General features: G+C 41.7%; 2 protein-coding genes, 1 long non-coding RNA gene and 1 other non-coding gene across 5 annotated transcripts; 1 reads left to right on the top strand and 3 right to left on the bottom strand.

The window, feature by feature from the left end:
- Positions 1,038–6,607, bottom strand: LOC8073821. Its single transcript, XM_002451793.2, has 16 exons — positions 6,325–6,607; positions 5,766–5,981; positions 5,499–5,660; positions 5,339–5,389; positions 4,578–4,712; positions 4,459–4,482; positions 4,236–4,347; positions 3,801–3,926; positions 3,639–3,688; positions 2,740–2,898; positions 2,568–2,663; positions 2,364–2,479; positions 2,115–2,238; positions 1,756–1,869; positions 1,581–1,661; positions 1,038–1,485 (listed from the first exon to the last, which is right to left on the bottom strand). Exons 1-16 carry the CDS (start codon positions 6,388–6,390, stop codon positions 1,339–1,341), a joined length of 1,779 nt encoding a protein of 592 aa, XP_002451838.1. The 5' UTR covers positions 6,391–6,607; the 3' UTR covers positions 1,038–1,338.
- TRNAQ-CUG lies at positions 6,111–6,182 on the bottom strand. The gene has a single exon. It is a non-coding gene; the product is annotated as a tRNA-Gln (tRNA).
- Positions 8,627–13,958, top strand: LOC110434433. 2 transcript variants are annotated; one of them, XR_002451934.1, is made up of 3 exons: positions 8,630–8,889; positions 13,144–13,307; positions 13,395–13,958. It is a non-coding gene; the product is annotated as an uncharacterized LOC110434433 (long non-coding RNA). The 2 variants fall into 2 exon arrangements; XR_002451933.1 differs by lacking the exon at positions 13,395–13,958 and having other exon boundaries at positions 8,627–8,889; positions 13,144–13,340.
- LOC8073820 (G-type lectin S-receptor-like serine/threonine-protein kinase SD2-5) lies at positions 9,260–12,022 on the bottom strand. Its single transcript, XM_021458457.1, has one exon. It carries the CDS (start codon positions 11,996–11,998, stop codon positions 9,479–9,481), a length of 2,520 nt encoding a protein of 839 aa, XP_021314132.1. The 5' UTR covers positions 11,999–12,022; the 3' UTR covers positions 9,260–9,478.

The following is a 15,090-nucleotide window of genomic DNA, read 5'->3' as shown; positions in this document are numbered from 1 at the left end:
AGAAGGTGAGGGGGCGAAGCCCACCGCGAGCGACGAGGTGAGCTCAACCCACGTCAGCCGCCCATGCACAACTAGATTGAATAGTACCAAGACATGTGGGACACCATCGTGGCAAGGCGAGGTGGCCGAGCCAAGTCATCATCCCCATTCCATGACCAACGATCGAGAAGGAAGCCCGAGCCAGGACCACTTCGGTCCATAGACGTTTGGGTCCAAGATATAAGCGGCTCGCTACCCCAAGCGCTTCTGACACTCTGAGCCAAGTTGGCAAGTATGATGGTGAGTGACCCCAACTTGGCTCGAGTACAACCAGCTTACGATGAGGGCTTACGATGAGGGCGGAAGGGGCGGAGAACGACTCCATGATCTAGGCCTTGTTTAGTTTTTAAAAATTTTCAAGATTCTCTCAAATCTTGCGGCACATCCATGGAGTATTAAATATAGATACAAAAACTAATTGCATAGTTTGTTTTAATTTTTAAGACGAGTCTTTTGAGCCTAGTTAGTCCATGGTTGAATAATAACTACCAAATACAAACGAAAGTGCTACAGTACCCAAAACCAAAAAATTTCGCTAACTAAACAAGGCCCTAGTACCTCCCTCTGCTCCTATCATGCTCGGCGAGGGCTTGGCTCGAGCAGTTAGGCCAACCTCTGCCCAACCTTCATAGGACACTTTCAAAGTCATACACTCACCCCAAAAAATCATGGGATTTGTGCACCTGCAGGCAGAAGCAGGGCGAGATAACCCTCAAGGAGTACATCCGGCGCTTCTCTCACAAGCACAACCGAGTTGTCCAATGTCCAACGTCATCAACACCGATATCCTCAATGCCTTCACTTGTAACACCCCATGTGAGGCACTCGTTTATGTGCTCGGGCGTGAGGCCCCGCGAATGACACGAGAGCTCTTGGTCACCACCGCCCAGTACGCCATGGGCGAGGATGCCATTCTGGCAAACTTTGACAACAAGGGCAAAGCCACCGCACCGGCGTGAGGAAGAGGGCGACGTGACGCGTCACGGAGACAAGAAGGCTGTCACTATAACCTGGCTTCTGTCATTGATTACTACATGCGATTTTTACAATTCCGACTTTTGCACATGCCACAATAAAATTCATTATGTATTTATGTTTCATCAAATGTCAAATAATTATACAACACTACAAATTTCCGCAGCAACACGCGGAGTATCATCTAGTTTATTCCTGTGATCTTCAACTACAAAATTTAGCATCAGCGTCGTCTATCTTTCAGGATGGCTTAAGACATTCAGAGTGGAGGTTACTGTGTCAGAATTTATGCAAGCAGATGTAATTCTTCATTCAATGATATCTTCAAACTTGGGCAGGTGTTGCCTCTAATGCCTCTTTACCCGTGATGCCTTCTTTGAGTTCTTTGAAATATACATCATAGTCCTTTTCTGATGGGGGATTTGTAGGGTCAATCACATATGGTTCACTAAATGGAACAGTGCTCTTGACCTGATCATAAGAATTACCACCATTAGCTTTATCTCTAAGATAATTGATAATAAGTTCTGCCCTAATATTCTTGCAAACAAGTTACAGAATTCAACCTCGAAAGTTTTGCCCACTGCATTTGGGCTTGCCAGAGCTGCTACACAAATACGGGCAACTTCTTCCCTTGATATCTTTCCCTAAGATGTTTCAAGAATGTTATTAAATCAATTTTGGATGAAAAAAGAGCACATTGGTATGGGGTATCAGGATGACGGTGCTTCCTATACATACTGTGATGTTGTCTCCCTGGTCAAAGATGAGATCGGCTCCAGCTGGTTCCTCAGTTAATGCACATGGCCGTACAATAGTGTACGGAATACCACTTTCCCGAATCAAATCCTCTCCCTGAAAGGCCACCTCAGATGTTATATAAGGGTTCCAAGATAACCAACATGACAAAATGAGCAGCACAGTTGCTCAGTCTATATCTTAAGTACCTAGATGCATATGGATGGTTTATTTGCAGTACAAAAAAAAGTACAATTGTGATTTGTTATGTCAGGAGAATAAAAGAATAATTCATCTTTAGTAAGAACGAGAGACAGTTTTTTTATATAAAGATAAAGATGTGTTTAAGACAGTGAGCATGCCTTCAACTTATAAGTTAAAATGGAGCCAAGCTCTTTGTTCAATCGAACAGCAGGTGGCTGTTTGCTTAAATCTAGCCCTGGTCTTTCAGGTCTTGTCACTCCCGCAGAACTCACATGAACAAACCTTCATATGAAAGAAAAGCAAGCCCAGTTAGTCCTGATTGGTTCCAAAAAGAAACTGAAAATGAAGTGGCTATATCTATTCTGCTGTACTGATGTCATTGACTAAAAACTAGTAGATTGACAAACCTTGGAGTGATCGGCTCGTTTATGTATGCTCTAATACTCGAAAAAGGAAGCTCAAATGGACCTTCAGTAAATGTTGGGTTGAGTATTCCATCGTATTCGAATTTGCTAAACATAAGCTACAAAATTGTCACATCAACCTTTAGATGAGAGTTTACCAATTCTTCAAATGTTTACTGATGAAGGAAAAAATGGAAGAGGTGATACTTGTAGTGAAGTAATGTTGCTTGCATCGAAGGGTGGAGCATCAGTCATAGTACGAGCACGGAATACCGGTTTCAGAGAAGAGAAAGGTACTTTAACCTGATCCAGGAATAAGAACATAGTTCTAAGTCGATGAAATGAATTGTTTAGATATTTACTGCATGATATGACATACACTTTGCCATTCCCCCTTAGTCGTGTCAAAACTTGCTGTATAGCCAACAGTATCCCATTCATAGCTAGTCCGTATAATGAGTTTATACCGTCGTCCATCACCTTTAACTCGTAATTCAATACCATCATATGCTGACAGGTCCTCTGGCACGGTAAAATTCTGCCATTCCAGTAAAGTATCATACTGTTAGCAATGTAACATCAGTATAAATAGGATACATTGATAAATAAAAATATGTAATAGAGTTACTCCCTCAAGTTCTATAATTCTTGTCATTTTGAATTACGCCATGGTCTCCAAAACATATCTTTGATGAATATTTCCTACTATAATACTCCCTTCATTCCAAATTATAAGTCACTTTAGCTTTGTCCTAACTCAAACATCTCTAACTTTGACCATGTTTATTGAAAATGCACCAGCATCTACGACATCTAATTAGTTTCATTAAATTTTCCATGAAATAAGTCTTGATAGTGCATTTATTTGAACTAGATGTTAACATATTTATCTAAGAACTTGGTCAAAGTTAGAGAAGTTTGATTTAGGACAAATCTAAATGGAACTACAAGTTGGAATGGTCCATATATACAAAAAATGAACAGACTAGTCTATTCATGTTGTCTTAGCATCATCAAACTCAACATTAAGTTATCGATAGCTAAAGTTTTAAAAGTTTAACCTCAATTTTATCCAAAACTACATGGATGGAACTGGAAGGACTATAAGTTATTAGGTGTCTACAAAATTACCCTTGCTTGTGACGGAAGAAACCAATTTCATTTATTTGCATGAAACATTGCAGGATATAGTTGATCATTGCAAATAACACAGCACACAAGTAATAATTAAATGTATAAAAGTAATTTTATTCATCGGAATTTCATGGAAGTAACTACCTTTGTCCTTATACTAGTAAACCCACCGTTATTTGAAGTAGATACAGTCCCTACAAGGAAGGTAGGTTATCAACAGGTTATCAGCTTAGAATACCATCATTTCAAGCAAATGGAACAATCTCATATCCAAAATTCAGTGAATAAAAATAAAAATAAAAATACCTTTGAACAACCCAGTTGGTTCACTACTTTCACTTCCTGTTGGCAGGATTTGGAATGTACTTTCACTAACACCACCCATTACAACGTCATCAAGAGCTCCCCACACAATCTTTCCAGATAAATTGCCTACATAAAAATGAGATTACTGTGCTACCTGTTAAGGAAAATAAACTCATAAAAAAGTAAATAAACACATTACATGAAATAAAACAATCATTATTAGCCAAAAGGATGTACTAGTAATATGCTATGCAACAATAGCCAAATGATCAATTATCAAACTATATGGGAACAGGATTACATGATCCCAGGCCGATATGCCTGCGGACACACTTGGGTTTTCAGCACACATAGTAGTTGTAGACTACTTTTATGAAAATGAGTATAACAAAGATTTTTACTTTGATCAGGAAAATAAGGCAATGAAAGGTATACCTTTGAGCCCAAATAGCAGTTTCCCTTCACTCAGTCCAACACTATTCTTTATGGCACTAATCAAGTTTTGCATTCCGATGTACTCAACCATTTCAGGTGAAGGTCCCTTGATCTGATTGGAGAAACATCTAATGTTGTGAACTTGGGGTCACAGCAAAAGCGCTAACTTTTAGGAGAACCAGGTGCTACTTATTATACATGTGAAGACTTTCTGATACCCTACCTCAGGTTCGAAAAATTTGATGCCCTGCATGAATTCGAGACTGAAGTGTCACACTGATGTAGCCAGATGGTAGAGTGCATAAATTCTTCACATATCATAGTATTGAGCATATGACGTACTTGTTTGTACTTCTGCCTGTCTGGTGTATCACCTTCCTTTGGCCCCACTATGACAGAGACTGCATTGACTACTTTTTTTATGCCTTTGAAGAGCTTAGGATCAAGCGTATCTTCCTTTGTAACATCTCCTATGATCTGAAACAAGCAGTAAGTTTGTCACTCTAAACATGGAGTTTTTTTTTATAATCTAAATATGGAGTTTTGATGACATGATTGTTTGAAGGTGAGTATTAATGGCATACAGATAATAGCATGAACCACAGGCACTGAGATAAGGAGCTAAATCATGTTTCAGCCTGTCATTGCACATTCATTTATTTTGTCCTTCAGCACATTCATTTATTTTGTCCTTCAGATAAAATGTCAGAAATATCAAATATGTAGGCAAATTTTGGTCGCGATATAATATCATCAAATTCCATAGTTACCTTGTCTAGCAGCAGACAGGTTTCAAAACATGTAACAACAGCATTTATGTCAAGCATGTAACTGTAGGCCAGAATTGAGCACTGCCAAAAATAATTCTTTGGGGAACCTTATTCCTCTTGGCAATAAAACTGCCTTTATCTAAAGAAAAGGTATCGGGTAATGCCATTATCCTCTGTAGCTATGACACTTGAAGAATTTGTTTGGTTGCATCCATGTAGCTATGACACTTGAAGAATTTGTTTGGTTGCTTTGAAGTAGGGGCAGAAGTGCAGTTGCTGAAATAAAAATCCCATAGCACAGTAGTAATAATTCAACTAAAATAAGTGACCTACCAGATTTACATCCGGCCCCAACATGCTCCTTGCCTTGTCTCCATTTCTAGCCTGAACTCAAGAAATGAAAGAAATGCCATAAGGACTATAGGAATTGTTCATACAAAAAAAATGGAAAAAATGTTAAAGGCCAAAGTGAGTATGGTTGACAGTAGAATACCAATACTCGAACAGGTATGCCCTTCTTCCGCAGGATGTCGACCACCCGTCGCCCAACACCACCAGTGGCTCCTGTAACCAGCACCACATCCGATGTTTCCATTTTTTTTGGCGCTTCACTAGAAGCAGGTCCAGTGAAACTGCTGATGATAGATTCTACAATCTACAAATCCAAGCAAAAGCATCAAGACTTGGAGACATCGTATCCCAAACTCAAACTGAATGTAACATGACAGCAAACAGAAAACTCAGAAGTTAATGATAGAACCTTGAGAGGGTTTGGAGGGCCGTTGAAGAAGTACAATGTCTTGAAAAATCTGCCGAGGTCCCAAGGTTGTTGCCCGGCAAAAGCTATTACCTCTCTCCGTGACAACCGTGACGACGCACGGCTTACTGGGCTGTATGTGATCCGTGGAAACTGTTTTGGGCCTAGGAAAAGCACCTTCTCATCTGTTCTTGTGGAGCAGCTAGCAGCTAAACCCCCCTGGTGACAGGAAAAAAAACTAAATTAAATTTTCTGATTTCATTTCAGTCTATAGATATGATAGCTTTATGCTGTTCAGTCTGATTTCAGCAAAATGGATGAGGAAAAAATAAAATGAAAAAAAAAATCAGGTCCCACCGAGATTTGAACTCGGGTTACTGGATTCAGAGTCCAATGTCCTAACCGCTAGACCATGGGACCTTTGATGCCCACAGTCCATAGAGAATTTATAAAACGAATGGAACAAGGACCCAGCCTACATCCCTAGCGATTTCGGCCGGGTACCTTGCTCTCCGTCTACGGCAAGGGAGGCGTGGGGAGAAGGGGGCAGGAGGGCACTCACCCGCGGCCTGGCGAGAAGCACCGGAGGAGACGGAACGGCGGCGGCGCAGCAAGAGGAGCAGTTCATCTTCTTCCCTCGCTGGAGAAGACGACGATGGCCGGACGGAAGGGTCTCTCTCACCACGCTACCATTATTGAGAGCGCGGGACTGATGAGGAGGGAGGGAACCGGCGCGACGACGACGACGAAGCCACAAGGGGCGGATGCCGCTGGAGCGCCGGTGGAAGGGAGGCGCGGACCACACAAATTCCTGCGGTCTGCTGCACGCACGTGGTGGTGCGCCCACGGGGCCACGACTAGCAAATCGTCCCAGTATATATGACCTTGAGATTCGTGCTGCGTGAACACCAGATTTTAGATGGCAAGTTTTTATGTCACGTACGTACGTATAATAACCTGAGGAAGATTAGGCGTAGCAAAAGTAAAAAAAAGAATCGATTAATTGAAGATTCAAAGTTAAGTGGACAAAGTTTCAACGATGCTAATGAGCTACTATTAGGTTTGATTAACAAAAACTGATTGTGGGTATCTAGGTAACGCATGCTACATGGGCTTCTTGAGCGAGACAACACAAATTCAATATGATTGGCGGTCCTTAAACTTATTCTTTGTTCTTAACTAGTTTTATATAATTTCAAATTGCTATTTCGAGATATTAAGGCCTTGTTTAGTTGGCAAAATTTTTTGTTTTTGGCTACTGTAGCATTTCGTTTTTATTTGACAAACATTGTCCAATCACAGAGTAACTAGGCTCAAAAGATTCATCTCACAAATTACATGTAAACTGTGCAGTTAGTTTTTATTTTCGTCTATATTTAATGCTTCATGCATACGACCAAAGATTCGATGTGATGGGGAATCTTGAAAATTTTTGCGAACTAAACAAGGCCTAAGCTTGCTAAATGTATCTTCGATCGTCTAAACCCTCTTGTATGTGTTGCAGTATGAATTGACATCTAAGTGGAATGAGTGGGAAATCATCTGCCATTTCTGTTGTCCACTTCGCGGATATTTCTCTACTATTCTTTCCAAAACTTACACTAGATCAAAAGTCTAAAGATTATTCGTTTGCTCAAGCACCATACTAGATGATACCAAACAAACAACTTAGACAACTAATTTTTCTAAGACGCACAAGTGATTATTAGAGCACCAAGGCACCCACCATACTCTAATAGGGGCTCACTTTCCGGCTAAAACCTAGGGCCACGCCTCACTGTCGCACTGATTCTAGCTAGTTTTGGCTTCAACACCTCCAAGTTGCATTTGAGCACCTTATTACTGGGGTTTCACTCAACTCCGACGAGACGCCGCGCCTCATCCCCCCTCCACCTCACTCCTTGACAACTCTATCACCTCCATCAGCTTTGGGACAATGCATGTGTGTGAAATAGAAATGGGCGCAATACATTTTTCACTGTGGCAATCGGACACACATTTCTGAGCCAGTTTGGACCGCTTATGTGTGATGATACATTAAGTGAGCTTAAAGAGACCTAAAAGTAATTATTTCAAAGTATATGGACCTAAATGATTTAAATTACCGCCAAATGTGTTTTATTCTTGTTTATATATATGTTGGCATAAAAAAAGAATCTTATAGTTATGTATCTCGATTCTAGTACAAAACATTTTTTTTTAATGAAGCCCCCTAAATTCGAACATGTAATTTAGAAAAATAGAGTATGACGTAAGAAAGCTCACTAGTGCCTTCGGATTTTAGGACCCCTTCATGGATGTTGCCATGTTGGGCTCAAAAAAAGGGGGGGGGGTAAGGATGGCAGCGGGGCGGTTTCGGGTCGGATATCCGCGGGTTTCGGTTCTTGCGGGTTCTGGTTTGGGGATGATTTTTCACCCACGGTTTTCGGGTTCGGGGCCCCGAAACCTATCGGGTTCGGTTTCGGGTTTGGTTTTCCACCCGTGGATATCCAATAGATATCCGAAATAAGTCATTAGAATTAATTTTTACATTTTATAATATGGTAATAATAACTTGTTTACTTACATTATGAAATTTGTTTTAAGCTAACTCATGAAAATATTTATGTTTTATTGCCTCTTGTTTATACATGTAAATATGTGTATATATATCATGTACATATTTACACAAAGTCCTTATTGCTATTATTATGTTGACATAGAAAGCGGGTTTCGGGTATCCATTTGGGTTTCGGGTATCCGCGGGTTTGGTTTTGGGGAGGGGTTATCACCCGAATCGGTGTTCGCCCGATCCGAACCCGCCCCGTTGCCATCCTTGGGGGAGCATCGGTCGGTTAAAATAAAAACTAAAAATACAGCTGTGTCTGCGGCTCTGCGCCGACGCTTTGGTCACGACACCGCGCGCTGCGCCGCGCGGCAGCCCCATCCGGCGCGCGGCTCTCGGCGGGGGCCGGCGGCGCTCTTGCGACTTGCGTAGTTGCATGGCTTGGCACTAGCACAGCATGAGATGGTCAGATGGATGATGGATCGCTCCATCTCTACATCGGCGGTGGCCGGCAAGTCCGCGAGCTGTTCGACGATATGCGCAGCCGGGAACGACTGGGCCTTCTTCTCTAGCTACGGCGTGGTACACTCTCCGCACACGCGTCCTCCCCATTTCCCATCACCTTAGTTGCTTATGCTTTGCTAGGTACGTACTGTACATGTTATCTGAAGGCAACAGGGTGACCAAATGTTCAGTGCCACACAATGCACAAACGACCAAATGGTATGCTTGTACATAACCAACCAAAGTTCTGGGGCATATCATCATGAGATCTTGTGGCGTGTCTGCTTGTTTAGCTGCTATAGAATGCCACCTTCTGTAACTCTAGGCAATAAGTAATCCTCCAAAATAATATAGCACATGTTATTGAGTAGCACACTTGGCATCCATGCAGCAGGCAGTTCTCTTAGCCTCATTTGCCAAAATCCTCCAACCATATAGGATTGCTTAATTAAGTGACCAATAGATTATGTGTAATGTGACCTAAAGGAAAAAAAAATGTTACTTCTCATCTTTCCATGTTTTTCGAAGATTATTGATCAATAGACTTCATATTTCATTCATACATTAACAAATAACAATGTCAAGAAACAAATTTACAAAGACACTACATGGTTGTTGCAACTAAATTGCAAATGAGCCTTTTCTCCCCTACTTTTGCTAAAGCATATTATCGTGCGGCCACTGGCACTGGGGACAAAGGGGATGAAGCATCAAAAATACCATCTCTGTCAGTTGCATCATGACCTGCAGTACTTTCTGTGTCCATAGCACCTTCCAGGACCTTGACAACTTGTGACATGGCTGGTCGTCTGCAGTCATGCTGCAAACACCAGACAGCTAGCTTGATTACTTCTGTCATTTCTGACCCATGTAACTGGAGATCTTCATCCTGATTGTCTACTATATCCAGAACTTGCCCAACCTTCATTTTCTCTTGCAGTTTATTAATTAGATTAGGGCTGCCCTCAGGCTGATTGTTTTCCAGGTTTTTCCTTCCACTCACTATTTCCAGTACAACTACGCCAAAGCTGTAAATATCAGCTTTCTCAGTGATTGTTGATGACAGCCATTCCGGTGCTAGGTAACCCCTTGTTCCTCTGATTTTGGTCATTACATGGCTTTGATCCCTATCGATAAGCTTTGCTAAACCAAAGTCAGAGATCTTTGCGTTAAACTTCTCATCAAGGAGGATATTTCCTGGCTTAATATCAAGATGAGCAATCTTCTGGCGACATTCTTCATGAAGATAGGCCAAACCCTTTGCAATGTCTAGGATGATCTTGTATCGAGTTGCCCAACTGAGTGAACCACTTTGATTCTTTCTGAAGATCCATTTATCCAGAGACCCATTGCTCATATGCTCATAGACAAGGAGCCTGTGGAATTTGTCTGAGCAGTATCCTATCAATCTGACAAGATTAATATGATGGATGCTACCAATGGTAATGACTTCGGCCATGAATTCTTCCTTCCCATGTCCAATGTCGCGCAAGCATTTGACAGCAATTTTGACATTTCCAAGTTTTCCCTCATACACTGGCCCAAATCCTCCCTGCCCCAGCTTTTTGCTGAAGTTATTGGTTGCTTCTCTCAGCTGTTTGTACGAAAACCGTGTAGGCATTCCAGCCACTCCTTTAAAGGGATCGTCCTCTTCCATTCTCTTCACTATTATTCTTCTGATCATGAGAATAAGTAGGCAGATGACTACAACCAGAATAGGGACACCGACATGGTAAGCAGTTGCATTTGTTCTCTTACTTGATGGTGGTGGTAACATCTGCACCTTGACATATGCAGATAAATTGTAACCAACCACTTCTGGCTGATAATTCATGAGTGAGAAGATCTTTGGCATGAGATAGCAGGAGCCCTTAGAAACATTTTGATGCTGGAAAAATACTGCCTTGCACGAACAGGTCTTCAAGCATGCCTTCTTGCAGCTTTCTTCATCAGTAGTCCAATTGTTTGCAAAATTGAAGTACGTGACATTTGGGAGTGCCATAAGCTTATGATATTGGATCAGGTCACAGGACAGAGGAGTTTCTAATGAGCAGCCAAGTTTAGGTTGCCGGTCATCCAACTGATGGAAAAGGTCATCATCATTTTTTCCACCTGGGCAACTGCATTGCCCTTGTGAACAGATTCCATATGCTCCACAGACTGTAGGGTATGCACACTCATCAGGATACACATGCAAAACATCAGCAAGGGCTTTCCATGAAACGCTATCCCATGCATAAACTCTCAGGTGCCCATCATCCTCAAGACTCATAAATTGCACTGAAGATGGCAAAGGCAGAGAGATATCGAATAACTTGATATCTGTGCTGTTGAATCTAAGAAATGCTGAGAAGCTCCCTTGTAAGAAGGAAATGTAAGTCGTGCCATTCTTCGCTTGTTCAGAGGATAAGTTTGTCTTTGATTTAACTATGGCATCAGCCATATTAAAGCTTTTCTGATAATAAAACTGTGGAGGATCTGCATCAATGAAAGCATAGAGGCCATTGTCGAGCAGAGTGAGGTAGAACTGACCTTGAGTACTATTTGTTTCCGAGAAAGTGGAACTAAGCCTCTTCCCTTGCCACAGTGACTGCCCAATGAGAAGAGTGTCAGTTGGGTGCGCAAACGATTCCCACACTGTCTTCCCCATCACGTTGAAGAGTATCAGATTCCCGGTCTCAGCAAGGTTCATGCCAACAACCAAGCTGTCTGATGTAGTCGTGGACCAGACCAGTGAACCATCGAAGTCTCTCAGAACAAGATTTCCATCCTTGTTAAACAGCACTGATGCATTCTCCTTCACTGGACGGTGCCTGTTGGCTGTCCAGACGATCCTTGGCGTGGCCGAGGCATTGGAAACAGGGTTGTTTGGATCTCCAATGGACATAAAGAAGACTGCAAAGAGGAAGACCTTGCAGGGCGCAGTGCAGATGAAGCCACAGCCAAAGGATGGACCAAACCCGGCAGGCTTCTGCCTGACAAGAATGAATCTAATTGTGGAACCGTCGGCATAGGTTGTATTGTAAGGGATAGTAGCTTCATTGTTGGTCCATATAGCAGGAAGGTTGGCAATGGGGCTAGGGTAATCAATGGACCAAGCTTGGGAGAAAGGAATGGACAACATGAAAAGGAGTAGCAACCTTTCAACCCTAGGCATGGCTGGTTTGTGAGTTCTTGGACTGGACATGGAAATGTCTGCAGATCATGTGATCTTTTGGTCTGGACAATGGAAAGTTGGAGAGGTGACCTCGGAGATAGATGAGGGGAGGAGAGAGATGCAGTTTAGAGCTTGTCTTGAGGGAAAATTTTTGCAAAGACAAGTGTCCGTGTATCAGATTAAACAATGGAAAAATTCAAAAAAAGATTAAACAATGGACAAGGGGAGGAGTGGAGACTTAGTGGTATCCAAGTCCTAAAAAGCAAACATGAAGTACACTGGAAACAAAATCCTGATGGCTGTTGGAATCAGCATTCTGATGGCGTAGTTCATAGCCAACACCCTTAGTCCTTGTTTTGAATCCAGTTGCTGAAGTTTTGGTTGTCAATCGTGAAATAAACTTGCTATCAGGAAAACCAAACTGTCCTATGAAGCATATGTTATGCAACTGAGGCATATCATAATAGGATGCAAAAACTGGGTCCAGGAAGCAAGCGAGCTTGGATTAGATAATTTGGACTTATCCCAGTTATCGGAGGTTGTCATGCAGAGCACTACCTCTCTATGAACTAAAGAAGTCATGTAGAGCACTCATGCAAGTTCAACTTCCTCGCCGACATAAGTGGTTTGATCAACTTTGGATCAACATATTTTATGGTCTGTCACATAAACGTAGTACTGTATATTTTAATAGATTGTTTTCTTTTAGAGTTCTAGGGGTCCTTTAATAGGATTAAAAGACATAGAATAATCCATTGCAGCACTGAAGGTGGCATACCACCTTGAACCAGAAAACTCCAACCACCGAGAAACAAATCCAACAATATTCCGACTGCTTCCCACAACACTTCAAAACAGAGCAGTAGAAACTGATAAAACTCAGAACGCCTCAAGTGCACTCTCAGATTTTTTTTAAAAAAAAAGAACAAGGCAGGAGGACTGCCTTTTGGTGAGAAAAGATCTACCACAGGCAATCTTACTTGGTCATCATGCCCCTGGTTCTTTATCTTCACTCTGTAGTTACCACACTAGTTGATTTTTCTTTGACAAACTTGGCGAAACATATTTGATCACTTGTGAATTTGTGATGGGAAAAGGAAAGCCTCAGCAAAATTTTGCCTGAAAATTTATATTGCTGCTTGCCGGTGTCATGACTATATTGCTTCGATCTGCAGGAAAGAAATATAATTTGCAGTTGCCTCTGAATGTTTACAAAAATCGCACCGTCAAGGAGGTTGTGGTGGATACACGAAGACCAAGACAGAACACACCAGTGTTCTGGTATGGATGTAATCGTAAGGATGCATGTATGGTCAAATATTCTTCGAGAAAACATCAGGTTTCCAATGTGAATTGCCTATTTGGTTTCTGACTTGATTCCCAGTATACTCTTTAGACATGCATCTTGCTTGAAAATATCATCCAGGTCCAGGAGTAGGAGTATCTTATTTCGGTTTCCCAGAGTTCTCAGGATCAGTCACTGCCCAGGTCGATTGAAAGACGATGAAAGGTAGTCCTGGGGCCTACTTGCTGGTGACCTGAATCCACATCAACCACAAAATCATCAATCTTGGAGCAACTCCAATTTTCCTGATACCTATTCCATGATCAGGCTACTCCAGCGCATCCACATCAGGTTCAGAACTTCAGAAGGAAGCCACGCACCCAGTTTCCTCCAGTAACATAACCATCAACTGACTGGAAACCTCCGTCACATGTCGACATGATCCAGGTGTGGACTAGTCTCGCAAAGTTCTAGACCTTGCCGCTGCCTCTGGTTGTGGTTAAATCATGTGGTGTGAAACTCGTCGGAGCTGCGGCGTAGAGAATGGACGACGGCCTTTTTCTCAGTTTATATTTAGGCCTTGTTTAGTTGGGAAGTGAAAAGTGGGTGTCACATCGGATGTTTAATAGGATGTTGGGAAAGAGTGAAAAAAAAACTAATTACATAACTCGTCTGAAAACTACAAGACGAATTTATTAAGCCTAATTAATTCATTATTAGCACATGTTGTAGCACTTAAGGCTAATCATGGACTAACTAGACTTAAAAGTTTTTTCTCGTGATTTCTAACCAAACTATGTAATTAATTTATCTTTTTATCTATATTTAATACTCTATACATATGTCCAAACATTCGATGCGATGGCTAAAAACTTTTTGGGCGGAAAACTAGACAAGGCCTTATTACAGGCACAAAGTTTGCAGAGGGTACAAGGTTTCATTAAACAAAGTAGCCGGGAAGACCAGCGAACGGTGGTGGTACTGGTACCAGAACGTCAAAACGTGGGATGACAGTGTGCAAAGGTCTGTAGGAGTCTTCTAGGGCAAATGCAACTCAAAAACACTTTTTCATGGACAAAAGAAAAGATTGGCTAATGATTCATACATCCTTGAATTCTGGAAAGGTTTAAAAATATATAATTCTGGAAAGGTTCTCTGAAACTTTTTGAACGGCTCCTAAAGGTTGTCATGCATCCAAAATGTTTTCATGAATTTTAAGCTTTTTTTAAAAAAAAACAAAAAGGAGAATATTTTGTTGAGACCAGAATCAAGTATACTCATGGTCAAGGGCATGACAGATGGTTCTGCCTAACTAGGGTGTTTCTCCAGAACACGTCTCCAGACTTATCATTGTGATAATTGGTTGTTGCAACATGCAAACAGACAAGTATCCAAAATGGGTGTAGGCAAATCTCTCCATCTGGGAACACAATATTCCATACGTTTTCTCATGACGAACACCCACAGCTGCAGAATGGAAGACTGTAGGCCATGAGAACTGAGCAGCCCCCTGATACAAATGATGATGTGTGAACGCCAAGGGTTGCCATTAGATCAGATGGCCCTTATTCAGCTTACCTGCAGCAATTCTTGCTGGAGGCGCCTCGCTTTTGTAGTAGGTCCCAGCAAGCACCATCTTCATTGAAACTTTTATGTGAACCCCCGGATCCACATCAATACATCATTACGAATTGTAACCTTTGTTCTATTGATATTCAGCTCCTCCAATGAATCTTTTGTTTTCAAGCTCTCAAGTCCTTTTCATAGTCCAGCATATATTGGTTTGCACATGTATAATCTTTCTGGAGGAGATTCTGATTCTGGTCAGAGCTCAATT

This window comes from Sorghum bicolor, chromosome 4, assembly GCF_000003195.3.
Source record: "Sorghum bicolor cultivar BTx623 chromosome 4, Sorghum_bicolor_NCBIv3, whole genome shotgun sequence".
In the NCBI taxonomy this organism is placed as follows: Eukaryota; Viridiplantae; Streptophyta; class Magnoliopsida; order Poales; family Poaceae; genus Sorghum; species Sorghum bicolor.
This window is presented reverse-complemented; position numbering and strand designations above follow the sequence as displayed.

Bases quoted from the DNA above. Each gene is read 5' to 3' on its own strand.
- LOC8073821 (XM_002451793.2), bottom strand. From the start codon at position 6,390: ATGAACTGCTCCTCTTGCTGCGCCGCCGCCGTTCCGTCTCCTCCGGTG. The intron at 5,661-5,765 runs GTTCTATCATTA...TTGGATTTGTAG, and splicing joins GCCCTCCAAACCCTCTCAAG to ATTGTAGAATCTATCATCAG. The intron at 5,390-5,498 runs GTATTCTACTGT...TCTTGAGTTCAG, and splicing joins GCATACCTGTTCGAGTATTG to GCTAGAAATGGAGACAAGGC.
- LOC8073820 (XM_021458457.1), bottom strand. From the start codon at position 11,998: ATGTCCAGTCCAAGAACTCACAAACCAGCCATGCCTAGGGTTGAAAGG.